Genomic DNA, 27,705 nt, shown 5'->3' on the forward strand with positions numbered 1-27,705 from the left:
CAATGGAAGTGATTACAGCCATAAAGATTAATTATTTATGTGGAGACTGAAGCGATGAGGACTATCAGGAAAGGGGACATTATAGGAAGTCTATACAATAACTAATGCTGTACAGAAGGTAAAATATAAGATTGTTTACCCTCATCATAGAACAAGATACCATCTAGTGAAATTGAACAAGGAGTTCTGTGGAACCCCTTGGCGCAAGATACTCTCAAGAACACAGGCAGATTTTGAAGGACTATACAGCTAGTGAAAAGAACCACTTACCCTAGGTAGGATAAAATACATCTTAGAAAAAGTATAAAACCCTCATGCTTCAGCTCTCAACAGGTTATTCCATAATGTTATATATGGGGTTTCTGGCACTGGCCGCTGTCGGACAAGATACTGGACTAAATGGACTAATTCAGTATGACAACTCCAATATAAGCCCAAGATTAGAACGGAAGGGTGATGGTGTGATGAAAGAATTAAGCCAAGATCTGCTGAGGAAGTTGCCCTTGTCTTTGCTCATTGTCTATGACTAGCAGTAATATTCTTCTGCACAACACTCAGCCAGAAGTGATGCAACAGGAGCACTACAAAGGCACTGTGTGCTGGGGGCTTTGTCCAAGACCTATAGAGCTATCTAATGTCTAGCAGACCTGTAGCCACTATAAATAATAGTTTTGAAAGGAATTCTGATGGGAGATGAGTGTAGTTTTAAACAAAGACAAATACCAAAGTCTACAGGACTGGAGGATACTGCCAACTGCTAAAAAGCAAATACAGGTATGAAGTAGCAGAGGTATTTATGCTAACATGGATATTATTTTTCAAAGTCATCAACTCCAGAACAGGGCTTCTCTCTACAAGAGTCAAGAAAGAGGAATCCTGCTACTTACAGTTTATGCAATGTATGTCTAAGGATACACTAGTAAAGCCAATTACTGAATCTAATATGATCAACTGAGAAATTTCTATAAAGGAAAACTAAGCCTTAATGTAATACAAGTTCATTTAGGGCATCCAGTCCATCTCCCCCTCAATGCAGCATCAGACGGGTTTGTTTGCTTTGTTTTTTTAAACTAGAAGTCCTTCAAACTTAAGAATAATAACTATGGGGAAAACATATCCAATGTTGATTTAAAGATGGTGCGCAACAAGCCGTTGAAGTAAAGTAAAGAACTGGTTTTCATGCTGAGGCGTTAGTAGGGAGAATGTCTTAAAACTTGGTGTGGAAGTTTCATTAGAGGAGGAGAAGCTGATACTGAGTTGAAGTGGAGCCTGTGGCTCCAACACAGTAAATGTTAGTGGAGTTTTCTTTAAAGGATTAAAGAGAGACACTCCAGCTGTTTAAAACACAATATATGGCACAAGGTATTGAAGTGTCATGTCTACAATAGGCAGCTATAAAAATACTGTAAATTATCTACATTGGACAGCTTTGAACCTGGAGGATCCACTGCTGAAAGTGGGAAGAGAATGAAGGGAACAGGCCAATGGCAGACGTGAGATGAGATCTTTCAAGAGTCGCTGCTACCAAGTTGATGTAGCAGACCATGGTACTTCTCTAACTTGGAGTCTTGCCTTCAACTTTGTTCATCTCTCTTCAAGAAAAATCAAATAGTGAATAAATTTGGCAGAGGACAACTGCATATATTTAATTATGTGTGAAGACATGAGTGTGCAAAGATTACACGTGGAAAAGAACATTTACATTAGACATGATGGATGTATTCAAAATTATGAAGTGTAGTGAAAATTAATCAGCTGCACCTCTTTCTGCTGTTAGAGAACAAGCAGATTCTTGATTAAATTATTGGTGCTGCGCTTATTGACCAAATTAAATCTTTTATGCAACATATTTGCAATCTGTGGCTTACAGTGCCTTAGCAGTTCATCAGAACAGATGCTATATTTAAGAGGTCTAGATAATTTGTCTAGGAGTCACATTTATAATTAAGAAAAGAAAGATATGAGGATGCCTAAATTCATATCAAAGAATGCGGCTTAGGCACTGATGCCACTCAGGCAGTAACCTGTCCCAGTACCTTCTGATTCAACATAGGTTAGATCCCAAGAGCATAAAGAATGTTGTAAATCTTCTGAAGCATCACTTAGTGGGTACCACCAGAAGACAGATACTAAGCTAGCAGGTAGGAGAATTTGTATGCAAGATACAGATCCTCACTTGCATGGTTCTTGAGTAGATTAGCTAGCCTGTTATATGGTCTGCAACCCAGAGAATATACTGTCTTTTAGACCCTGATACTGAGAATTGCATGTGTACTTTACAAATGAACTGTCTGCAATACCACAGTCTACGACTTTAAACAGATTTCAAATATTTACCATGTATTTGTGATATAGCAGGGATGTTACCATTAAGTTTCAGAAGTTCACCATAGAATCATAGAGTATCAGAGTTGGAAGGGACCTCAGGAGGTCATCTAGTCCAACCCCCTGCTCAAAGCAGGACCAATCCCCAATATTTGCCCCAGATCCCAAATGGCCCCCTCAAGGATTGAACTCACAACCCTTGGTTTAGCAGGCCAATGCTCAAACCACTGAGCTATCCCTCCCCCCTCAAAGGTGTGGCCCGTACGGGGATCGAACCCGCGACCTTGGTGTTATTAGCACCACGCTCTAACCAACTGAGCTAACCGGCCATCTGGGGGTTACCTTTTGGGCTTTTTCACCATCAGGCTGTGCAGAGATTTGAAATGAGAATCTGAATAGCAGAATGTTTCCTCCCACGTTACTACGGAGAAAGAGCAGCCAAGCTTGTATGAATAAAGTCTACCTCATTCCTTCAAACAAAGCAGGAGGAGGATTTGAGAATAAATTGCAGATTTACTCAGGAGAAAGGACTATGTTTTAGTATCCAGTCTCTCCTCCCCATGCATGTGACATAAAACTTGATTGCTGAAATTCTCTCAAAAAGGTTTGAAAAAAGCAGAGATGGAATTAGACATGGATCAATGAAAGAGCAGCAAGGCAACAATTTACCCAGTCGGGCTGTTTCGTTAAAAAATCTGCTCACTGAGGATTTATCTATCACCTTTGTCATTTATTTTAGTTCTTTCCCCTTTACCTTAGCCTCTAATCCACAAGTCAGAAACCCCACCTCACTCATCAGCAACCCAGTGTGACAAAGAACCATTGAGTGTTGCCCTTTGGGCAGAGAGACTTTGGCAGTGAACAGACTTTGCAAACAGCGTCAGACCTTCTCCCAGTTGCAACAGAAAGGAGACACTTGCCTTGCAGTGGACCAAGAACCACTAACCCAGAAGGATGTCCAGAAGCAGGAGAGAGTTTTTAACCAATTCTCCAGCCCTCAAAGTGTTGAAAGAGGCTGTGGATACCATCTCCAGCGTTCAGGTCTGACCCTCTGAGATAATGCCAAACTCAAAGAAACAATCAAGTTCAGCTCAGGACAGGTAAAATGAGTACAGGAGAAGTGAACTGAAAGAGGCACACGGCAACCAATACAGTACCTTTTATAAGATATAAAAGCTAGTCCCATCTAGCAGCTAATATGGTTGTGACCCTAATAAGGGAACAAACAAGGAAAAGTTTGCCAGTCATGTGAAGTACACAGGACACCACTGGACTGGATTAAAAAAAAAAGTCCGTTTTTGTAAGAAACAATATATTTTATTTTTCTGACACCACAGCCCTGGCGAGTGGTTTTGTACCAAATTTAATGGAGGTTACACAGAACGTCTTACGCTGGGGAGGAAAAAAAATAACCACAAAAAAAATCCTGGATAACTTTTAGTGTCTGTTCCACTCCCACATTAATAAAATCACTTGGGGTTTCTAAGAAAAGGAGAATAGGAAACAGTGAGAGAGAGACTACTGTAGAATGTAACAGTGTCCAAGTCCAGCCCCTTCCTGAAAGTGGGAAAACTCCCCACGAGGAGAGGCTCTTCTAGATTTACTCCCCAAAATAATACATTGTATTGCAGCTGCCAAAGGAGGAGACAGAAGGGGACGGAGAGAGAAGCCTATTTAATAAGGAGTGGGAGGGAGAGACAGAAGGTGCTGGACAGCACTCCATAATTTGAAAAATATGTCCTTAACTTATTATTTCTTTTAAAAGATTCCCCTCACTGAACTTAAGTTCCTTTTTTGTGCTTTTCATTAATACTCTGCTCTGAGGTCGTAGTTTGGTTTTCTATACATTGGAGTTGAAGGAAAATAGTCCGAAGTTCTGAAGATGGATTCTCCACCTAAAGTAAACAGCCTAGAATCCCATTCTCCTCTCACCCCAAAGACTAAAGTCTCTGCTAAAATCCCTTTTACAATATAGTACAGTACACAAAAAAAGCCCCAAAAAATAACCGAGAGTCCTGGGAGAAGCCAGTCCAAAGGACGTAAACATACAGAGAATGGTGCAACTTGTGACAAATGGCAATTCTCAAAATACAGCTACAGATTCTCAAAGCAGGTGCCATCATGGGATACTGAAGTCCACAAAAATAATTTTTAAAAAATAAATCTTAAAAAAAACCTGTTAAAATGAATAATCTGTTTTCAGGTAAATTCCATACATTCGAGATTTCCCAAAGCATCCTCTGGTCTCTTTTCACCTATTGCATGGCCAAACTGTACTCCTGAAGCTCCCCAAAAGCCGTCAGGACTTGGAATCTCATCTTGACAAGGATCAGAACATCCAGTCTTATGGTAGCAGCTTAAAACATCATGTTCCCTGGATTTCCAGGGCCTTGGCTAAATCCTCCCATTCCAACATCAGCAGCCATACCTCGGGGTCTCATCTGGGGGGGAATCATGATGTTCTGTTGGGGTCCCATCATGCCCTGCATTGACATCATCATACCAGGTGAGCCAACAGGACCTGGGTGGCTATATAGCCCAGCAGGGGCTCGGTCCTTGCCTGGAATCATGCCCACTGCAGCTACTGGGTTACTCATTAGCGTGGGCTGACCAGGCATTGCCGTTTGTGCTGGTGACATCATCCGATGATGAGGTCCCATCATGCCTTGCTGCAGAAAGGCAGGTGGTCTCATTGGATTATGGCCTGGCATAGATGGAGCAGTTCCGAGGGGGATATCAGCAGTTCCCACTGGCCCTGGGCCCCCCATGCCAGGTAATGCAAGTCCCATTCTTGGAGTCTGCTCTCCTATCATTCCCTGCATATGAGAGAATCCAGGCCCAGGACCCTGCGGCTGCTTGCGGCCTGGAACTTCCCCACGAGGGAAATACTGCAGTGTCTGGCTAGGCTTCTCTGATGGAATTATCCTGGACAGGTCAAACTCTGGTATTCCAGTGGCTCCAGGGCGGATCACCTCCTGCAGGTCTGGATCAGTGAAAACTGAAGGCATGTTTCCTAGAACAGTGAAGGAGTCTGGACCCCCAGTCTTGCAAAGTGCTGGATCTGTTGAACTTTGGGGCAGGTTGGTGGGACGCCCCAGAGGTCCTTCTCCATGGAAGCCCATTCCAGCAGGGAAGTTGCCTTGTCCTCCACTGGGGCCATTGTGCGGAAATGGCACCTGCTGGGGCGGGGACTGTACTGGAGGAAACCCCTGTGGGAAGCCCAGGCGTCCTTGAGGTACCATTGGAGGATCTTGGGAACCATGCCCCATCATTGGATTGTGTGACATCAGGCCAGGTCCTACAGGGACCCCATGAGGAGGTATACTGGGTCCCATAGCATTTGGAGAGGGCATCTGATTGGTATGGGAAAGAGGCTGGGTCATTCCCATTGGGCTAAGGGTTGGCATTGGACCCACTGGGTTTGGACCTGAAATTCGAGGATTCTGGGAATTAATGCCCATTCCTAAGGAAGAAACAAAGAATCATATTTAGATCAGACAATCAAAGAAGATAGAAGAACTCTGTGTAATGTTCCTGGCTCCAATTTAAAAAACAAAATTAGTGCCAGTGAAAGATGCCAAAACTTCACTTGCTAGGGCTACTGTTCTATTGAACCATAAAATATACACAGCATGGGCTGCAGGAGCCCTACCTTGTCCTCACACTGTTCCAATGGGACTGAACGGGGCTCTTAAAGTAGGAGGAGAGGTCACTCTAGATCCAATCCATATTGTGACCATTTTGTCAAGACAGTCAACAAGCGGGAAAATTAGTGGCAAGTGTGTGTAGGGGGTGGGGGTTGTTTTATAAACATACACAGACATTTGTCCACTGCAAGTGGACTGAATACCTCCCTTCCAAACATATGGTACCTGCAAGTCAGACAGCTCTCACTGCTGTTAGAGCTGGTCAAATTAATTAGTCCATGAAAGCTGCAATTTGCCATCAAATCATTTTTTCAAGTATGTGATCAGCTCCAATCACTACTGTCCTGGGCAGACTGTAAACCAGTAAACTACAGGCAAAGTCTTCAAATGCCTGTTACCAGACTCCATGCTGAGAGTTATCTTTTTCAACTGGCTTTTTTTTTAAAAAACACAGATTTCTATTGTGTTCCTATGAACAACAAACAATTTGGGGTAGGGGCTTATAGTGTAAACACATTTCACTCATTATAGAGCAGGTCACTAAGCCTAAAGGGACAGGAGCTTTTATTTCTCTTCTCCCCTAATGCCTGGATAAGGAACTGAGCAGCTTCCCCCTTACTCTGGCACAAGCCAGACAGTCACCATGCTCCATCCTCTGTATAAAAAGAGGGTGTATGTTTCTGGGAAGCATTCCAACCATTTATTCTCCAACAGAAGCAGAGCGTGCAGAAGGCTGGCTGGGAAGCTGCCTTACCTGGTAGATTGTTCATTGGTGGCAAATTTGGGGAGCGTGCTGGAGGGGAGTCATCATCCGAGCTAGCCACAGTCTTGATGGCATCATGGTAGAGTGGCGTAGAGCTGGGCATGGCAAACTTGGACATCCTGGACATCATGATGGAGAGGGGATTCTGGGAGAGCGTGGGCTCTGGAGGCATTGTGTAGGGACTGCTAGAGGGAAGATTTCCAGGGAGAGTCACAGGAGCAGACTGGCTGACAGTGGAAGGTGGTGGGCCACCTAAAAGAGGAAAGGGTTTAGCAGTTTTTTCTCCCCTTTAAAATAAACCCCTTTTCTCCCAGAAAACCCCCTCAATGGTTCCAAGAGTCCATCCAAATAGTAGTAGTGAGGCAACCAGATAAGTATGGTTGAAATACACACTGTACTCCTAGACAGTGGATTTCTATCCATGTGGTTTCTTTTGGGAAGGAGACAATACTAACTCCAGAAGCATGGTCAACTAGTTGGAAAAAAAAACTTTCCCATTTATGCTTCAAAATGTGAACAAAGAGACAGAAACCAGAGGACATACAGCCATAGTAGGTCATACACTACAGGCATCCATGCCAATTTCTGGAGAGCTCTATTAAAAGTTTATACAAAGTTTCCTGTTTTGATTTAAGCTTAAGTCTTGCATATAAAAGCTCATTAAATTAATAGGGAAAGATACTCCTTGAGACTGTAACTGTAAAATATCCCCCCCTCTTCCAAAGGTGTAAACACAATTTTCTGCTGCTCCCAGTCCCCATGTCTCCTCACCAATAAGCTTCAAGATGCCTGGCCCAGTTTTGGGTAAGAGGTCATTGCTTTCAGGAAGAAGTTTAAGACAAGCAAAAGCCACCACCAAAAAACCTCTGATATTAAATACTCCTCTAGGCACAAAAGTAGTAACAGATTAGAGAGTCTGGGTCTAATTGCAGCAATTCAAGCCCAGATTCAATGCCAATTTAACACTCCACCTCAGAGGTCACTCTAGACACAAGCATCCAGATTCTTCCTCCTTCCCAGTGTGGCACATGCTAGGCATACGACTCAGAATAAGACGGCTAAATGACAGCTATTGGCATATAATGGACATTAAGTGTCTCTAGTGAGAACCATTGCTGCCATAGGAGCTCAAAACTCACTAGAACATGCGTTTCTGAGCCACAGGAGCAGTCCAGTCACTTTGAACAGGGACAAAGCCTGCTGGTCCCTTTCAATACAGTTATCATTCTGCAACACTAGGGGGCAATGTAGTCATGCATCTTTCACAGACTCCTCACTAACTCCTGCAATAAGGAGGAGGTTTCACAGGCTGAAAACCTCTTGAGAGCTGGTTCCATCACACTGCTGCTTCTGCATGGAAACGCTGCACACCAGGGATTTACATATTTGGAAGCTTGTAGCAGAAACAGACTCAGTCACATATAAGCTCTGAATCTATGAAAGGGGAGACTGGTGCTGCTGAAATGCCAAACAGATAGGTTTCTGGATTCACACGATCTGTTCTTAGATTGTACGGTCTTTTGTGCTAGGCGCTGGTAGTCCCTCCCCCAGGCATTCCAGGCCATGACTGGGGCTCCCAGGTGCTATGATAATACAAAACAATACCACCACCACCCCACAGACCTGCAGCACATCTCTGAGGAGCAGCTGTAGATAATCCACCTGCTACCTCTAACTATACATGAAATAGACAAAATCCAAATTGGTATCAACAAAGCTCCTCCTAGTAGAATTTGTAAAGTAAAACTATACCTGTGTCTGAACAGATTGTGAACAATAGCTCCTATGGCCAGCACACATCTATCTACAGGTATCTGTTGTTTCTCCTTTATCCTAACAAACCAGTTTATTTTGAGGCACCTTTATGATCTAAACAGCAACATTTCTCCCCAATGCTACAATATTACAATAAGAACAGACTGGCAAACAAACTGTTCTAAGCTCTTCTGCAGAGTGACTTCCTCCTCCCCTTCTCTTTCCTCCCAACCAATCCAAATATACTTGACCGTCATCTCTGGGACAAGGGCAGTATTCAGCATGTGCACATGGGCAAGAGGAGATGAGAGGAGGCAATTTGTTGTGGAGCTCACCCACATGTTCCACTCACTTAGTTCTGTGCCTAGACACAACCTGCTTCAAGCTGGCAGGAAAAACTCCATGTTCTCTCTCCTCTTTGCACTCCCTACCCCAAATGCACACTGCATAGCCTCTAAGCTCTCATCTCATGTCACACTTCAAGAGGACCATATGTGAACCAAAGAATTTACGTTTGGATAGAAAAGGAAGCACTGACCTGACTCCACATTCCCCAGCATGGCTGGGGAAGACATGGTGAGAGATGCTTTGTGGTTCGGGGGAATCCCAGGACTCTGCAGCGGGGGCTTTGGAGAGGAAGTCCAGCCAGGAGAAGGTGCAGGGAGGGAAGGAGACTTGAGGTGGACTGGTGAGGCAGCAGCAGATCCCAAAACAGGGGGAGACTTAATGGAAGCAGCAGCTGCTGCAGCAGTTGGCCCTGCAAGCATTCCTGCCAGCTGGGATGGAGTCTGAGGAGACTTAAGGTTCCCCGAGGGAGAACCCAGCATGGGAGACTGGACCTGCCGCATCGTGGGAGACTTCAAAGGGTTGATGCCCGGTGAATGCACCTGACTAGCTGCAACAGAGATATCCAAGGGCTTGCGTCCTAGGCTGCGCTGAACAGGGGGAGCTGTGTTGAGGCTATTCGGGTTACTGGTTGTGTTGAGAGGTAGTGGCGGCATGTGGCTGAGCCGGTTGTTAGTCCTTTGGTCAGGCCCAATCTGCTCTCTGAGATTACGGAGACCACCTCCTGGGCCCTGAGACATAGGAAGGAAAGGCCTGGGACCCATGCCATACTCCTGTTGGGGATGCTCTCCAAATGGCAATGACACCATTTTCTGCTGAGAAGAGAGCATCTCTGACACGCCTGGACGCAGTTTCATCATCTCCTCTGGCCCCACTCCAGCTTCCCTCATCTTCTGAGGTATCATAGATGGGTTGGAGCCCATGCTAACGTTCAGACTTATGTCCCCCTTCATGCTCCCAGGGCCCATCCCAAACTCCAGCTCCCTACCAGGGCCAATCTGAGGTGGCATTCCTTTTGGGAAGTCCCCCCTGGAGGGGCTCAGGGGCCCTTCAACAGGCATGCGAGAGAAGATGGGGTTATTCCCAGGCTCCATGTGTCTCTGGGAGGGAATCATCCGGTTCATCTCTATGCCAGGCCTGATGCCTTCTATGCTCAAGCCAGGGGGCAGGCCCAGCTGTTTCTCTGCCAACTGCTGTTGAAAGATCTCCTCTGGCAGGCCCTGGGGATTTGGGAACCGCTCCCCTCGGCCAGGACCACTGAAGACACCCTGGCTTGGAGGGAAGTTTCGGCCATCTGGGATTTTTGGCACATCTTCTGGCCAACTGACTCCTGAAAGCCCAGGTCTGGATGTGGGGTTTGGGACACTGGGGCTGTCCATGTCAGGATTCATCATTCCTGCAAATCCAGGCAGGCGCATCTGGCTCCCAGGCATATTGGGATGAGGGGCCATGCCTCTGGGGGGTAGAGAATGAGACACATTCATGCCATCAGCAAAGGACTCTGGACCGCCAGGACCCCAGCCCTCACCAGGGGTCATCTGATAGGGAGGTGGGGGGCCTCGAACCACACCTCGAGGCCCATGTTGGTGGACCATCATGTCCTGCAGGGAACACTGCTGCACCACAACCTGTTCTTGCTTCCTTCTCTTCTCCTCATAAAACTCCTGCTGTAGCTTCAGCCAGGCCACTTGCTCAGGAGTCATATGATCCAGGTGGTCTGGTCCTATGGGTCCAGATTGAGAGTTCAAAGACGGTGGCACCATTTCATCTGGTGAGAAGGGCATGTCTCTATGTCCTTGAGGGCCAAATGGAGCCCCTCCATCTGTCCGAGGTCCTGGCCCTTTGCCTAAACTTTGGGACTGAGCCATCATGGCCTGTATTGGCCCTTCAGGTTTCTTTTGAGGACCATCCAGAACTCCAGAGTTCTGCTGAGGCCCCCCACTTTGCCCTCCAGTGAATTCTTTCTCATCAGGGAAAAGCATGCGCTGTATATCTCGTAGAGTTTGCAATGAGCGCTCTCGATGTTCCAGCTGCTCCTGAGACAGTCCATCTGGGTTCTCGCCTAAACTGGATGGGTCACCACCGGATACCTGCTGGGTGGGACCTTTGGGGTCTGCATTGGAACTGTTGCTCCCCTGGGAGACTGGGCTGACTGCTCGATTATTTGGGGTTGAACTCTGCCCAAATCCCTCAGTCTGCAACGGGGTGGAGTTGGCAGGGCTGCCAACAGACATCACTTTACTCTCTACTCCAGGACTGTCCTGATCCATGGGACACGGGGGGCCAGCAGATTTCGATGCTGGTGCCGAAACAGGTGGAGTTGGCTGTATTTTGGCATTCTGGGGAGGATTGTGTTCCTGTGAAGCATGGGGCTGCGGCTGAGGTTGTGGCAGAGGCTTGGTTTCATTTCGAAGTGCAGAAACCTGGGTGTTCTGAAAGACAAAGCAGAACATTTTAATCAGCTCTTTTTACATCTCTGTGAATAAAGTGAAAGGGATAAAGATCAAGATGCACTGTCTCGTCCCCACCTTAGTCACACAAACCTGCTATGAACACTTTCTGTAGGAACTCATGCCTTTCACATATAATTTGCAAACTAGAGTCTTGGACAAAGATGAAATGTTCATTTCACTCATGTGTCACCCACAGACCCAAACGATGATGTTTGCACCTCTCTCCTATATCACCAGAACGACTCCACCCAATTATAATAAAGTTGGAAAACTACTCTGGAAGCACTAAATCCTTTAATTCTGCACAGTGCTCCCTCCAGCCAAGAACATGCTTTTCAGAGCGTAAGGAGTCACCCTCCCTCGCCCTCGCCCTCCCCCACGCATGTGCACACCACTCCATCTCCCCCTTCTATCAAATAAAGGCTCCCTACCAGGGGTAGGGTGTTTCGCTCTGCCTTGCTGTTTGAGATGTTCTGGATATGAAAGGACACAATGGTTTCTGCCTGTCCCTTCAGCACAGCTTCTGCAGCCCTGTAAAGACAGACAGACATTGGTGAGGCTGCAGTTGGATGATTATCTTTCTTAAATCCCCCTCTCTCCCAACTACTAGGGGCAGGGAGAAAAGGAAAGCAAAAGGCTGAGCCACCTGTCTTTTGACCCCAGAGGTCTGGGAGAAGAGAAATCAAAAGGAGAAGAAAAATCCTCCCATCTACAGAATCTTGCTAATCAGTATTTAGGGTTCGTGTCACCATTTAACCCATCCCTAAACCATCCACTGTGTAGCTCATGAAACAGGCTGTCTGCCAACATTTGCCAAAAACAAGGCTAGGTGGAAGAAACTGAAAATCCTCATCCACGGCTACGTGTCAGTAATGCTCCCCCATGATCTGTAAATGGCTACCCACCCCACAAAGGATTTGAAGGAGGAAAACATGCTTTTGAATTTAATGTAATGAGGTAAAACACAAATGGAGGGAAAGACATGATGGACACATTTACGTACTTATTGGCCATCTCAGTAGAAAAGACATAAACCACTTTGGATGGAGTCTTTTGTCCACTAGCTGGCTCCGAAGTGGCAGTCAGGCCATGGGAGGGTGTGGAAGACCTTGGGGCTGAAGCAGTTGAAGGAGTCACGGAGTGTTGCGTATGCTGGGAATCCTGGGTCTTCATATGGTCGGCAGAGTTGCAGTCTGGAAAGGAAGAAGGGGTCGGGGGGAGGAGGGGGGAGGGAAGGTCTCACCAGTGTTGAAGCTGTGAGGAAGTTTGATACTTCTCTCACCCTTGACTCTCAGTTGGCATCACGATACCCAACGTTCCCATAAAGAAGGCTCAGACTCCTCTCCCAGTTAGTACTAAGGAAGCTGTCCTGTTACACCATGATTCCCCCTCACACTCCAAAAAACTCTGCAGGCACCGCTGAGAGGAACTTCATACTGTCTCAGCTCTAGCTAGTTTCCTAGCATTCACAAATGACTAGGTCAAACAGCATATATGAGACACACACACAAGCAGAGAAGCATTTGAAGTTCTTGTAAGATGGGGGAAGTTTTATATGAGACCTTTTTTCTCTCCTTACTCATGCCACCTGAGCCCTAGTCTGCTATACCGTCAGACTGACCACACAGCTTCTAATCACACCAGTTGGAAACGAACTCAAACTGGACCTAGGTCTTTTACAGCCAAAGCTCTCTTGTTGCCACTCTGTCAAGGTGTCTATCAAATGCAAACCCTGGAAGACCTAATATCACAAGGCAGTAATAATTCTTTGCACTTCTGCGCCACCTTTCATGTGGCGATCTCAGAGCAATTAATCAAATATCACAACTGAGACACACAAGTAGCAGCTATTTATACTGCACCTAATTTCACAGGTTAGGAAATTAAAGAGTGGGGTAAAGGACACGTCCAAGGTCTCACAATGAATCAGTGGCAGAGCCAGAACAGACTCCAGAAGTCTTGACTCCCAGTCCTGTGTTCCTACCAGTCACAGAGGTGTAAGTGATTATCATCACCCAATACACCTTACTTGTCTGTATTCACAGAACTGGCTTGCATGCTGGCTTTGATACTCCGATTCAAACACAGAAGCTCCTGGGAGGCCAAAGGACAGAGTGGGGTGGAAGGAGACTAACAGCTTTTATTTATTTTCCCAAAACTTCTTGGGGAGTTTAGCATGTGTTAGCATGAAACAACTTTCCAATCCTAATCAGGGCTGTACTTCAACTGAACACAGTCACCACCTCAGGCAGACATGCTTTTGCTAACACCCACAAGCCAAATGATCATCTCACACCAATACTTAGCACTTACCTTTGATTTCCGAATCGTCACTGGGAGTCCCAGCATCTCTCTGTTCGAAGGAATCCACTGAAATGCTCCTCTCTCTCTTTCCCTTCCCCTTGGCACCATTTCCAGCCCCATTCTTCAACCCCATGCTCCCACCTGGGCCAGGGAGCACTTTGGGGGGGTGACCTCCACTCTTGGGGTCACAGGGAGAGGGCTGGGATTGGCTGGTTGAGCCCCCCTGTTTACCCGGGTTGGAAAATTTGGAATCCAGCTGGGGGTTGCCAGACGGGGACATCACTGTGGGGGGACGGACCATCACCTCCTGCTTTGATTTGGGGCTACTGAAAAAAAGAGAATTAAAAATAGAGATTAGACTGTCGATTCACTCTGGTGGGAATGGACTAGAGAGAAGCAGCAGCAGCAACCACTGCTGATGCCACCTTTACCGAGCAAGGCAGTTACTGCCGAGTAAGAAATGCCTACATGCTTGGTTTCATCCAGCTGCTTTTTCAAACATGCCTAGAAAGGGTTATTATCCAATATGGGATCACAGTGCTCAAGGAGGCACAAGAACAAGCAGCAGGCCTGCCAGATCCCAGGAACTGCTCAGTCACATGAGGAGCTACCTCTGGGGCTTCTGTCAATAAAGACAACGGTTTCTATGTACACAGAAAAGCATCTCACACCAAGACCAGCTCAAAGTAAACAAACAGGGCACCACAAAGTTCACCACACTACCCATCCAGACCCAAATGACACAGTACAGCTGTGATCACAGAGCAGAGAAACCCACCACAAGCCAGCCCAAGAGAGCATAAGGAAAACCCAGCATTATTGCAGCACTCATCACAGATCAGGGAAACTCGCCAGGAAAATACAAACCTCTGACCATGAAAACAATTAAACCAGCTATAAGCTGCCTTTGAATGGGGAAAGAGGAGGATACTATCTCCACACACACTCCTGCAAAATGGGGTAAAGGAGACTGCATTAGAGTTTACCAAAAGAAACTCAAAAACAGTCTTTTCCCACCCACTGACCCATTACACAAACTACATCCTAAAACTATTTTGTCTCCTTAGATTCCACTCAATTACAGTCTTCCTTCCTCCCTTTAGTCTAGTCACCGTCATCCCTCCTCCTTTCTTCTGCATGGATCTGCTGGGAGCTCATTTTATCCCTCACCCCCAGCCCAAAAGGCAGTGCACTGTAGCAAGCCTCACTATGGAGCCTGTCCATGTTGCTCCTTCAGTTGGTCAGACAGCTGACTCAGAAGCACTCCCTCCAAGTTACTATCAGCTCTTGCTGACCCCAAGGGTGCAGGATCAAACCTAGGTGTGCTGTCAAGCACATGATACATCCAGTGCATTGCTTTTCCTCCAAACTTCTCCTCTTCCAAGTCAATGGAGAATGATTGTTCTAATGGGGGACTTTAATCACCCTGATATCTGCTGGGAGAGCAATACAGTAATGACAATCCAGGAAGTTTTTGGAGCGTGTTGATGGACAACTTCCTGGTACAAATGCTGGAGGAACCAACTAGGGGCTGTGCTCCTCTTGACCTGCTGCTTACAAACAGGGAAGAATTGGTAGGGGAAGTAGAAATGGGTGGCAACCCAGGTAGCAGTGACCATGAGATGGCTGAGTTCAGGATCCTGACAAAAGGAAGAAAGGAGATTAGCAAAATACGGACCCTGGACTTCAGAAAGGCAGACTTAGACTCCCTTAGGGAACTGATGGGCAGGATCCCCTGGGAGGCTAGTATGAGGGGGCAAGGAGTCCAGGAGAGCTGGCTGTATTTTAAAGAAGCTTTATTGAGAGAGCAGGAACAAACCATACCGATGTGCAGAAAGAATAGCAAATATGGCAGGCAACCAGCCTGGCTTAACAGTGAAATCGTCAGTGAGCTTAAACTAAAAAAGGAAGCTTACAAGAAGTGAAAATTTGGACAGATGACTAGGGAAGAGTATAAAAATATTGCTAGAGTATGCAGGGATGTAATCAGGAAGGCCACGGCACAATTGGAGTTGCAGCTAGCAAGGGATGTGAAGGGTAACAAGAAAGGTTTCTCCACGTATGTTAGCAACAAGGTGGTGGTCAGGGAAAGTGTGGGACCGTTACTGAATGGGGGAGGCAACCTAGTGACAAATGATGTGGAAAAAGCTGAAGTACTTGGTGTTTTTTTTGCCTCCGTCTTCACAGACAAGGTCAGCTCCGAGACTGCTGCACTAGGCAACACAGTATGGGGAGGAGGTGAACAACCCTCATTGGTGAAAGACCAGGTTAAGGACTATTTAGAAAAACTGGACATGCACAACTCCATGGGTCCAGATCTAATGCATCCAAGGGTGCTGAGGGAGTTGGCTGATGTGATTGCAGAGCCATTGGCCATTATCTCTGAAAATTCGTGGCGATTGGGGGAGGTCCTGGACGATTGGAAAAAGGCAAATATAGTATCCATATTTTAAAAAAGGGAAGAAAGAACACAGGGAACTACAGACCGGTCAGCCTCACTTCAGTCCCTGGCAAAATAATGGAGCAGGTCCTTAAGGAATCCATTTTGAAACACTTGAAGGAGAGGAAGATGATCAGGAACAGTCAACATGGATTCACCAAGGGCAAGTCATGCCTGACCAATCCGATTCCCTTCTATGAAGAGATAACTGGCTCTGTGGATATGGGGAAAGCGGTGGACAGGATATATCTTGACTTTAGCAAAGCTTTTGATACGGTCTCCCACAGTATTCTTGCCAGCAAGTTAAAGTAGTATGGATTGGATGAATGGACTATAAGGTAGATAGAAAGCTGGTTAGATTGTCGGGCTCTATGTCTAGTTGGCAGCCGGTATCAAGTGGAGTGACATAGGGGTTGGTCCTGGGCCGGTTTTGTTCAACATCTTTATTAATGATCTGGATGATGGGATGAACTGCACCCTCAGCAAGTTCACATATTACACTAAACTGGGGGGAGAGGTAGACATGCTGGAGGGTAGGGACAGGATACAGAGGGACTGAGACAAATTGGAGGATTGAGCCAAAAGAAATCTGATGAGGTTCAAAAAGGACAAGTGCAGAGTCCCGCACTTAGAACGGAGGAATCCCATGCACTGCTACAGGCTGGGGACCGACTGGCTAAGCAGCAATTCTGCAGAAAAGGACCTGGGGATTACAGTGGACGAGAAGCTGGATATAAGTCAGCAGTATGCCCTTGTTGCCAAGAAGGCCAATGGCATTATTGGGCTGTATTAGTAGGAGCATTGCCAGCAGATCAAGGGAAGTGATTATTCCCCTCTATTTGGCACTGGTGAGGCCACACCTGGCGTACTGAATCCAGTTTTGGTCCCCCCGCTAGAGAAGGGGTGTGGACAAACTGGAGAGAGTCTAGGCAACAAAAATTATTAGGGGGCTGGGGCACATGACTTATGAGGAGAGGCTGAGTGAATTGGGGTTATTTAGTCTGCAGAAGAGAAGAGTGACGGGGGATTTGATAGCAGCCTTCAACTACCTGAAAGGGAGTTCCAAAGAGGATGGAGCTCGGCTGTTCTCAGTGGTGGCAGATGACAGAACAAGAACCAATGGTCTCAAGTTGCAGTGGGGGAGGTCTAGGTTGGATATTAGGAAACACTATTTCACTAGGAGGGTGGTGAAGCACTGGAATGGGTTACTTAGGGAGGTGGTGGAATCTCCATCCTTAGAGGTTTTTAAGGCCCGGCTTGATAAAGTCCTGGCTGGGATGATTTAGTTGGTGTTGGTCTTGCTTTGAGCAGGGGATTGGACTAGATGACCTCCTGAGGTCTCTTCCAACCCTAATATTCTATGAAGTCTGGCACAGGCAGATGAATGACATGGACAAGGCTTGTGCAATGGTAATCAGTTCCATGCTGCTGCTCCTGCCAGCCGCACAGGGAGAACTTTGTGTGGGAGTGCAAGCACAAAGAGCACCAGTGCTTGACCCAGGCCTTGGATAACACTGCAGTAGAGCAGGGACACCTCCCCCTCCCTACCCAGAACAGTTCACTGAAGTTTCTCACCTCTGTGTGTTTCCTGATGGGGAGTTCCTCACTTTGGGGTTACTGGAATGCATTGACAGAAATCCTGAGCTCACACACACACAGTTGGGCTCTTGTCAAGTTCCTCTAGGGGGCCTGCTGCTGCTGGCAGCTTTGAAGCACTTTCTGCCGCACGCTTCTCTCACCGCTGTCCGTCTGCTTGTCTTTTTTCTCTTTGTCTCTCTCTGTCGTTGCACTGGGCCCTTCCCTCCTGCAGCTCCAGCATTCTCTGAATGTGTGCCTCCTGCTGCTGAGGGGAAGTCTCGCATCTCCAGGGCACACTGTGCCAAACCGCCCCAAAGAAAGAACAGGAAACAGGTAAAATACATTCCAAACCCTGGAATTACCTGAAACAGACCCATGGATGGCAATCCTTTCCCCTTCACTAAGAGGGTGAGGGACTGGCATTTTCAGCTGGCTGGAAGATAGTTGGAATGTACAGCTAAGAGGAAGCTCTGGGCAGGTATTAAGAACTCACAAGTGGTAAAGCCAGTCCTTCCTTCACCCAAAACGAGTTATGCTGGATTCAAAAGAGCAGGGAAGAAAGAGGTAGGGAAGCTCTTCTTACCCAGACACTTTGATCCAAGTCATGGAAGAATTCATACGACTTATTTAAGCATACACCACACCAAAATCACTAGGAACATAGAACTAGACAGATCAGACTGCTAGTCCTGATTATCAAGAATTCCCACTATGAATGGCCATTACCAGATTTCTCAGAGGAAGGTAAATCCCCCCGCCCGCCCCCCACCCCTAACAATTAGCCATTTGCGCAATGCTGTGTGGTGGAAGGTGCACAGGAGGGAGAGAGAGAGAGAGAGAGAACAGAACATGCCTTCCTGACCACCTGTAAGCAACCAGCTTATGCCATGAAGCATAGCACACAAAGGAGAACTTGTGGTCAATTACTGTTTCTAACTGAAAGGTTGATAGATCATTAGAGAACTGCCCATCCAAATTTTCTCAGCAACATCATACAAGCTATTTAAAAACATTTTTTAATTTAACTGAGCACTTTTCAGCTCGTTTCTGAAGAGAGGCAACATGCACAATGCTGGCCGTACAGAACAGCATAACACTGTTTCTTCTACGTTGTTGGAGGAGGAAAATATTGGACTTTTACGTTTCTTATGTCCTTTGTTCCAAAATTCTTTAGCCCAATTTTCTGTCTTGTTTATATTTTAACAGATCTTCTGTTCATCTCACCTACTCAGATGTAAATCCACATAATTCAGAATATAAACAAGATTTATTGTTAATGTATTAAATATTGCTAGTTAAAAGTTATTCAAATATGAATATTCCCAGTATTCCTTCTCAGCACTGAAGAAGCAGTTTCTTGTATGAATCAATAGAAACAAAGTAAGATTTAATCAGGCTGGCAGGGTCTTGCCTATTATGAAGGAACTAATGTTTTAAGGGTATTAAGAGGACACAAATTGGTTCACTGATGCGTTGCTACTGGATGATTAAGAAATACCTGCCACCATATGATCACATTGCTGCCAGGAAAGACTGGCTAGTAAGACATTGGTATGGAGCTTTGTGGCCCTCCAGCTCCTCAAAGTGATCTTGGCACATCGTCACACTTGTCTCATGATATTACACCAGTACACTTCGATGCAACATCAATCCACAGTGTCAGGACATCACAATGTAATGATTTTGTGGATCTCGAGAACTCCAGATATTCTCCCTTCCAGAGCTTCTCCTGCTGCCTGGAGACACAAAGAGGGATCCTGGTGACCCCAGTAAGTTTGCTCAATATTCCTGTCTTTGCTGCCCTGCTAAAGTCCACAAATGCAGGAAACATTCCTGCATTAAGAGCTTCATTTGTTCTGCCTGATAATATTGGGCAGAGCAAGAGGAGTTCTGATCAGGCCCATAGACTCCACAGGGACCATATGCATCTCTAGAGCCAAAAGCAGAGCACCTCATTGGTTTTGAGAGCAATGTAGTGTTACTGTTATTTCTATCATGCCATTGGTGTGCATGGTGCTTTACAGGCATACATGAAGAGTTAATTTTCAGAAGTGTCTAAATCCCACTGACTCTCACTGTGTCTTAGGCTCCTAAGTCCCTCTTGAAAAAAGGACTTCAAATTTTCAGAAGTGTCTCAGTTCCATTTTCAAAAAAGACTTAGGAGCCTGTCATATTGAAAGTCAGTGGGATTGGGGCACATTTGAAAATTTTACTCATGATCCCTCTCTTAAAACTGAAGTTAGACCAAAAGCCCACATATCATGGCAGGGGAGGGAAGAGTAATGGCATAACAGTGAGCACAATTTGCTGCAAAAAGCAGGATATTGAAGTCTGTGTTGTGGATTTCTTGTTATTTATGTAGTTGTTTCCATTATAATGTTTTTCACTCATGAATAATGCCTTAATTCTACCCGTGTGTGTTTGCACTACGATACATTATATGAGCACACACTATTTTTTCCAGAGGACCCCTGTATCATTCAGTGCACATGACAGACACAAAAGGCAGCAGAATTAAGATTGAACGGGCAACCATAAATGCAACATTTCCTAACTTCGACTGCTTTATTTGGCAACCTGGATATTGTTCCTCTAACGTGGTCTTTATATATAATACACAAGACGCACACTATCTTTCAATGGATTAGCACTGACAAGCTTTGCAGGAGTGAATTATAAGGAGAGATTTGAATGGAGGGGGTAAATATTAACAGAATTTTCGATTTTTCTAAGTATTGCATTTTACTTGTTGATGACAAAATGACTGTCAACTCGTATTTTTCCCCCTTTGCTTTCCCCTTCTGTGCAGTGGAACTGTACAATACTGTGAGACTCAAAATGGAAAGCATCACAATTTTTATTTGTGGGAGTTCGGTGTCCAATAAGCTAAAAGTCCCCTTCACTTGTGCTAAACTTGGATATGCTCTTCCCTTGCTCTCATTTAAGTTTCAGGGAAAATGGACTCCAGTCCACATAGCTGGAGTCGCTCTTCCTTGCAGAACCATTCATCTACCTGCAGAACAATTCTTGTTCTAGTGTCAGAGACAGGCACCATTGTGGGTAATTAAACCACGTTTTAAAAATGTTTCAGCAAAGTGTCCGAGAGACCCATGCAGAGGGGTCAACGTTTCTGTAAATCTTATAGGACCCAGCATCTTCCCTGTGGGCAACTTACCAAGACCTCTGGTGTCACGACACTGCAGTGCTCATCGTAGAGGTGATGAGTTCAGGACCCCTTCTCACACAAGGAAAGATTATCTGAAAAAGAAGAAAAGGGAAGAGCTCCATCAGAGTATACCCAAGCCTTTGGACCCCTCCCAGGCCACAGAAAGGAGACCAAAGCTTTCTCTGAACAGCTGACAAGAAAGCTTCAGCTCACCTCAGCAAGATTTGTTAGTGCTAAGAAAGCCTCTACAGGGAGAGAGCCACAGTAAGGTTTAACTGGTTCAAGTATGTTTGTTATAAACAAATGCAGCAAGGGACAGCTTAGACCTGCTTTGGCACACCCACAGTTCAGCTAGATTGATTCCCATGAGCCCATCTGTACTCCCAAGAACTGGCACTGTGCCCACACAAGCATCCTCCCAACTTCCTTATCCACCTAAGTGCTCAAGGGTTTGCCTTCCCCTCACTCCACGAGCCCAGCTACCTGTGCCAACCCCTGCTCTTCACAATGATACCTGCCACCAAGGCCAGACAGCCTGCGTGCCCGCCCACATGTGACTGAAAATGCAATAGCCTGGTAAAGCTGGGTGCCTCTTTGATCAGTCAGGAGAAGTATCAGGCCAGCGTCAGAATAGGAGACAGTAAGGCAGCTTCATCTAATGTTCCACCGGCCACCGTTCCACTGTAAGACACCAGTCTACATGTGGAGGCTTATCCATTTGAAAGCATGGCATGCTGCATTTTTGGTGGTATCTTTGAGCATCAGATGCTGCCAGTTATTCCTCATATAGCCAAAGAGGTCATTGCTGAACTGATCAGTTCCACTCTCCCTACTGAGAAATATATCACATCAGTTAATGTTCAGTTCACATAAGGAACCATCTTCAACCACATCATCTAGCAAGTTTTACTTTATAAAATGAAAACTTAAGATTCCAGAGCACAATTCTACAGCAAGTCATTGGATTCTATGGTAAATTCTGTGTCACGGCAGAAAAACAGAGAACTCCTATTACAGACTTATTTCTTCTACCCACTCTATCCATTCTGACCAAGATACACGACTCTACTAAGTTCAGTTTGAAGACACAATGTGCCTTTTACTATTTACACAGGAAGGATGGCATTGTGGTTAAAGCACAATTGGGAATCAAGAGACTTGGTTTTTATTCCCAGCTCTACCACGGACTTCCCGTCCGACCTGAAGTAACTCAGTTAGCCCATCTGTGAAACAGGGAACATGGGTTGTGACTTGAGGTTTTAAATTCATTAAGAGTGGTAAAAATTTGTACTTCTATAGTCCCTTCCCTCTGTCTCCAAGTATCATCTGTTCCAATTTGACCTAAACAGTGTAGCAATATCTAGACCAATGAAGCCACCATTCTAGTCAGCCAGTCCTAAATAACAGAGTTGCATCCTCCACCCAATCAAACAACGAGACCATCAACATGATAGACTGTCCCTATAAATCACACATATAAACAGCATCTGACAAGACAACTGCCGCCATAAACCATTTAATCCAGCAAAAACCTAGCCATAGCAACACCAACATCCCTTCAACACCAACAGTTATAATCCCCCGCAGGCCAAGCCAGTGCCAATACAGCGACACCTCTCTACCTAACCTAGCTCTAAGCAGCTGTCCAGTACAGCCCAAATTTACCTTTTCGCATAAGTAAAGAGACAGGAATCATAGAACTAGAAAGGACCTTGAGAAGTCATCTAGTCCAGTCCCCTACACTCATGGCACAACTAAGTATTACCTAGAGCATTCATTCCTGACAGGTGTTTATCTAACCTGCTCTTAAAAATCTCCAATGATGGAGATTCCACAACCTCCCTAGGCAATTTATTCCAGTGCTTAACCACCCTGACAGGAAGTTTTTCCTAATGTCCAACCTAAACCTCCCTTGCTGCAATGTCCTATCCTCAGAGGTTAAGGAGAACAATTTCTTCTCCCTCTTCCTTGTAACCACCTTTTATGTACTTGAAAACTGTTAGGTCCCCCTCTCAGTCTTCTCTTTTCCGGATTAAACAAACCCAATTTTTTTCAATCTTCCCTCATAGGCCATGTTTTTTAGACCTTTCATTATTTTTTTGCTCTTTGGACTTTCTCCAATTTGTCCACATTTTTCCTGAAATGTGGAACCCAGAACTGGACTCATTACTCCAGTTGAAACCTAACAGACACAAGGTAGAGTGGAAGAATTACTTCTTGTGTCTTGCTTACAACACTCCTGCTAATACATCCCATAACGGTGTTTGCTTTTTTTGCAATAGTGTTACATTGTTGAGTCATATTTAGCTTGTGATCCACTATGACCCCCAGATCCCTTTCCGCAGTACTCCTTCCTAGGCAGTCATTTCCTATTTTGTATGTGAGTACTTTGCATTTGTCCTTATTGAATTTCATTCTATTTACTTCAGACCATTTCTCCAGATCATTTTGAATTTTAATCCTATCCTTCAAAGCACTTGCAACCCCTCCCAGCTTGGTATCGTCCGCTAAGTTTACTTTCTATGCCATTATCTAAACCATTGATGAAGATATTGAACAGAACTGATCCCTGTGGAACCCCACTCATTATGCCCTTCCAGCATGACTGTGAACCACTGATAACTACTCTCTGGGAACAGTTTTGGGAAAAGTTTTGCACCCACTTTATAGTAGCCCTATCTAGGTTGCATTTCCCTAGGTTGTTTATGAGCAGGTCATGCAAGACAGTATCAAAAGCTTTACTAAAAATCAAGATATACCACGTCTACTGCTTCCCCCATCCCCCCCACCCCCATTTCACAGGGCTTGTTACACTGTCAAAGAAAGCTATCATGTTGGTTTGACCCGATTTGTTTTTGATAAATCCATGCTGACTGTTACTTATCACCTTATCTTCTAGATGTTTGCAAACTGATTGCTTAATTAGTTGCTCCATTATCTTTCCGGGTAGAGACGTTAAGCTGACTGGTCTGTAATTCCCCAGGTTGTCCTAATTCCCCAGGTTGTCCTTATTTCCCTTTTTATAGATGGCCACTATATTTGCCCTTTTCCAGTCTTCTGGAATCTCTCCCCTCTTCCATGACTTTTCAAAGATAATTGCTAATGGCTCAGATATCTCCTCAGTCAGCTCCTTGCATATTCTAGGATGCATTTCGTCAGGTACTGGTGACTTGAAGATATCTAATTTGTCTGAGTAATTTTTAACTTGTTCTTTTCCTAGATTGGCTTCTGGTCCTACCTCATTTTCACTGGTACTCACTATGATAGATGTCCAATCACCACAAACCTTCTTGGTGAAAACCAAAACAAAGAAGTCATTAAGAACCTCTGCCACTTTCACATTTTCTTTTATTGTTTTTCCCTCCCAACACAGAGTAACGGGCCTACCCTGGCCTTGGTCTTGCTCCTAATGTATTTGTAGAACATTTTCTTGTTATCCTTTGTGTCTCTAGCTAATTTGATCTTGTTTTGTGCCTTGGCATTTCTGATGTCCCTACATACTTGTGTTATTTGTTTGTATTTAGTCTTTGTAATTTGACCTAGTTTCCAAGTTTTGTAGGACTCTTTTTTGTTTTTTAGATCATTGAAGATCTCCTGGGTAAGCCAGAGTGGTCTCTTGCCATACTTCCTATCTTTCCTATGCAGTGGGATTGTTCGTTCTTGTGCCCTTAATAATGTCTCTCTGAAAAACTGCTGATTGACTTCAACTGTTTTTCCTTAGACTTGCTTCCCATGGGATCCTACCTACCAATTCCCTAAATTTGCTAAAATCTGCCTTCTTGAAGTTCCTGGTCTTTATTTTGCTGTTCTCCTTCCTACCATTCCTAAGAATCATGACTTCTACCATTTCATGATCACTTTCACCCAAGCTGCCTTCCACCTTCAAATTCTCAACCAGTTCCTCCCAGTTTCTCAAAATCAAATCTAGAACAGCCTCCCCCAGTAGCTTTCTCCACCTTCTGAAATAAAAAATGGTCTCCAATACATTTCAAGAACATGTTGGATAATCTGTGCCCTGCTGTGTTATTTTCCCAACAGATGTCTGGGTAGTTGAAATCCCCCAGCACCACCAAGTCCTGTGATTTGGATGATTGTTAGTTGTTGTTTTTTTTTAAAAAAAAAAAAAAGAGCAGGCCTCATCCACCTTTTCTTCCTGGTTAGGTGGCCTGTAATAGACCCCTACCATAACATCACCCTTGTTTTTTACCCCTTTTATTCTTACCCAGACACTTTCAATAAGTCTGTCTCCTATTTCCGTCTCAACCTCAGTCCAAGCATATACACTTTTAATATACAAGGTAACACCTCCTCCCTTTTTTCCCCTGCCTGTCCTTCCTGAGCAAGCTGTACCCTTCTATACCAATATTCCAGTCATGCGTATTATCCCACCAAGTCTCGGTGATGCCAACTATGTCATAGGAACACTGACACAGCCTGGGATGTGGGAGAACCCCTCACAGGAAATGGTCAGAGCTCTACTGCTTGAGACATTCAAGCCTCTACCTGCCAAGAGGCTAGAAAAATGTAGTATAGGGAATGCAGCTAGTTCAGTTCCATGACTATCTTGAACGACATGGTGACTAGAAACAATCAATTCAATTCACTAACTACAGATAATACTTGCTTTGTTTAATAAATCAGTTCTAAATGCAAAACATTTTCCTCCAGGGCAGATTGGAAGAGGCCCTGGAGGTTTTTCGCCTTCCTCTGTAGCACGGGGCACGGGTCACTTGCTGCAGGATTCTCTGCTCCTTGAAGTTTTTAAACCATGATCTGAGGACTTCGATAGCTCAGACATAGGTGAGAGGTTTATCGCGGGAGCGGGTGGGTGAGATTCTATGGCCTGCATTGTGCAGGAGGTCAGACTAGATGATCATAATGGTCCCTTCTGACCTTAATATCGATGAATCTATAATCCGGGGAAGGGGGGGTGAGGGGGGGACGGGACACTGACTAGATGCGACCCATCTCTAGCACCTATGAATTAGCCACCCATATTACTGCAGCCGAGCCCAGAAGTAAAATCTTCCAGCCAAACCTGCTTTTTCTCCTTCACCAATCTTAGGACAATGCAAGCATACTTATAAACCTTTAATGGTGATGGATGGCCAGGCACTTTCAGACATAAATAATTAGATAGAAACTCTGGCAGGAAGAGCTGTGGATATCACTGATTAACTATTATCCTTCCTCCGGCTTTGAAAATGCAAAGATGAAGAGATGAAATAAAGACACACCTCGTGTCAACCTGCAGCCTTGCTGTGATGCAGCATGTTAAAGAGAATAAAAGTGTTCTACCTTCTATTGACACACAATAATGTGCTTGTTCATGGTCTTTGCCCCTGCTAGCCTGAAAACAGGTATGTTGGCAATGTGCACTTCAGTTACCAGTGAGATTGCACTAATTGGCATTCTCTGCTGGTTTTCACCAGACACTGCACTTTTAACTTTTATTCAGTTCTGCAGTCTTTGTATAATGGCAGCTGGGCTACCTAGATTAGTTTTTAATAAACTATTTTTAATACACTACATCAACATGACAGCTTGGGAAACAAGGAAAAGGCAGGAAGTTTTATCCAAAACTTTAAAGTCTCAAACTCACTTAAAAATACATAAAAGCAACAGCAAATAGATAAACTAGTATGGCATGCAGGGCATTCCTTACTTCCCCTGCTCTCCTGGACCCAGCCCCAGTGATCAGAGGTGCATCTTCCAGTTGCCTGTAGAGGCAACAGCATACTGAACCCACTTCTAGCAAAAGCTCTCCCGCTTACCTTCACATATTTTGTGCAGTGTCCTGCAGTCTACAATAGTACAAATGGCACTGGGCACACTGGCATCCAAACGGGTTTGTAGGCAGTTCCACCTTGCCTTTAGTCAGCCCAATGCACATCCTATCACCATCCTGCAACTGCTCAGTGTTTAATTAAAACTTCTGCCACATGGTCTAAAATCAGGGTACGACTTCATGAGTCAAAGCAGTAGAGAATGAGCTGAGTCCCCTAAAACAACAGTGGACACAGGCATCCTGTCAATAACAACCTTTCTTGTCCAAACAGATTAACACCAGATCTCCTGAGCACCCTGGTGCCATATACCCAGCTGGTGCATCTCACAGTGGTGATCAGGAATGTCCTTTGTTGGTTAACTAAGGTGTGAACAACAATATAGTAGTATTTCTGGTTGCCATTAAATCATAGAAATTTAGGGCTGGAAGGAAACTCGAGAGGTCATCTAGTCCATCTCCTTTCACTGGGACGGGACCAAGTATACCTAGACCCTCCCTGACAGGTGTTTGTCTAACTTGTTCTTAAAAAGTTCCCATGACAGGGATTCCACAACCTCACTTGGAATCCTATTCCAACGCTTAACAATCCTGATAGAAAGTTTCCCCCTAATATTTAACCTAAGTCTCCCTTGTGGCAGATTAAGGGAATTACTTTTTGTCTTCCCTTCAGTAGACATGGAGAACAAGTGATGACCACCATTTTTATAACAAGCCCTTAACATACTTAAAAACTGTTATGTCCCCCCTTGGTCTTCTTTTCTCAAGACTAAACATACCTAATTTTTTTTTAACCTTTCCTCATAGGACAGATTCTCTAAGACTTTTATCATTTTTGTCGCTCTCCTCTGTACTCTCTCCACATCTCAAACTGTGGTGTCCAAAACTGTGCACTATACTCCAGTTGAGGCCTCACTAGTGCCAAGTAGAGCACTGTAGGAATAATTACCTCCTGCATATGACACTCCTTGTTAATACACTCCAGAATATTAGCCTTTTTTTGTAGCTACACCACTTTGTAGCTCATATTCAATTTGTGATCTACCATAACCCCCAACTGCTTTTCTGCAGGACTACTGCCTAAAGCCAGTTATTCCCCTTCTGTGTTTGTGCATTTGATTTTTCCTTCCTAAGTACTTTGCAC

At 45.0% G+C, this 27,705-nt stretch overlaps 2 protein-coding genes and 1 non-coding gene across 5 annotated transcripts in view; all 3 read right to left on the reverse strand.

Annotated features, from left to right (window-relative positions):
* Positions 1 to 2,580: 2,580 nt before the first annotated feature.
* On the reverse strand, positions 2,581 to 2,654 carry TRNAI-AAU (transfer RNA isoleucine (anticodon AAU)). Its single transcript has one exon. It is a non-coding gene; the product is annotated as a tRNA-Ile (tRNA).
* Positions 2,655 to 3,634: 980 nt separating this feature from the next.
* BCL9 (BCL9 transcription coactivator) lies at positions 3,635 to 17,741 on the reverse strand. 2 transcript variants are annotated; one of them, XM_077820095.1, is made up of 7 exons: positions 17,608 to 17,741; positions 13,602 to 13,918; positions 12,292 to 12,481; positions 11,720 to 11,819; positions 9,029 to 11,267; positions 6,727 to 6,987; positions 3,635 to 5,788 (listed from the first exon to the last, which is right to left on the reverse strand). In XM_077820095.1, the coding sequence occupies exons 1-7, from the start codon at positions 17,658 to 17,660 to the stop codon at positions 4,683 to 4,685; spliced, it is 4,266 nt and encodes a 1,421-aa protein (XP_077676221.1). In that variant the 5' UTR covers positions 17,661 to 17,741; the 3' UTR covers positions 3,635 to 4,682. The 2 variants fall into 2 exon arrangements, with proteins under 2 accessions (XP_077676221.1, XP_077676229.1); XM_077820103.1 differs by lacking the exons at positions 11,720 to 11,819; positions 13,602 to 13,918; positions 17,608 to 17,741 and having other exon boundaries at positions 12,292 to 12,342.
* Positions 17,703 to 27,705, reverse strand: part of LOC144266658 (uncharacterized) — a 59,936-nt gene continuing 49,933 nt past the window's right edge. For both annotated transcript variants that reach the window (XM_077820113.1, XM_077820121.1), the window contains exons 2-3: positions 20,786 to 20,868; positions 17,703 to 17,906 (exon numbers count right to left, since the gene is read on the reverse strand). In XM_077820113.1, coding sequence (XP_077676239.1) covers positions 17,703 to 17,894 — 192 coding nt within the window. In that variant the 5' untranslated portion in view covers positions 17,895 to 17,906; positions 20,786 to 20,868. The remainder of the gene's footprint in view (positions 17,907 to 20,785; positions 20,869 to 27,705) is intronic.

The sequence above is a fragment of the Eretmochelys imbricata genome, chromosome 1, assembly GCF_965152235.1.
Source record: "Eretmochelys imbricata isolate rEreImb1 chromosome 1, rEreImb1.hap1, whole genome shotgun sequence".
Taxonomy (NCBI): domain Eukaryota; kingdom Metazoa; phylum Chordata; order Testudines; family Cheloniidae; genus Eretmochelys; species Eretmochelys imbricata.

Coding starts and splice junctions, on each gene's coding strand:
- BCL9 (XM_077820095.1), bottom strand. CDS start 17,660: ATGCATTCCAGTAACCCCAAAGTGAGGAACTCCCCATCAGGAAACACA. Junction 11,820..12,291: donor TCTACTGAGATGGCCAATAA/GTACGTAAATGT, acceptor CTGTCTTTACAG/GGCTGCAGAAGCTGTGCTGA. Junction 6,988..9,028: donor GCTGGGGAATGTGGAGTCAG/GTCAGTGCTTCC, acceptor TTCCTCTTTTAG/GTGGCCCACCACCTTCCACT.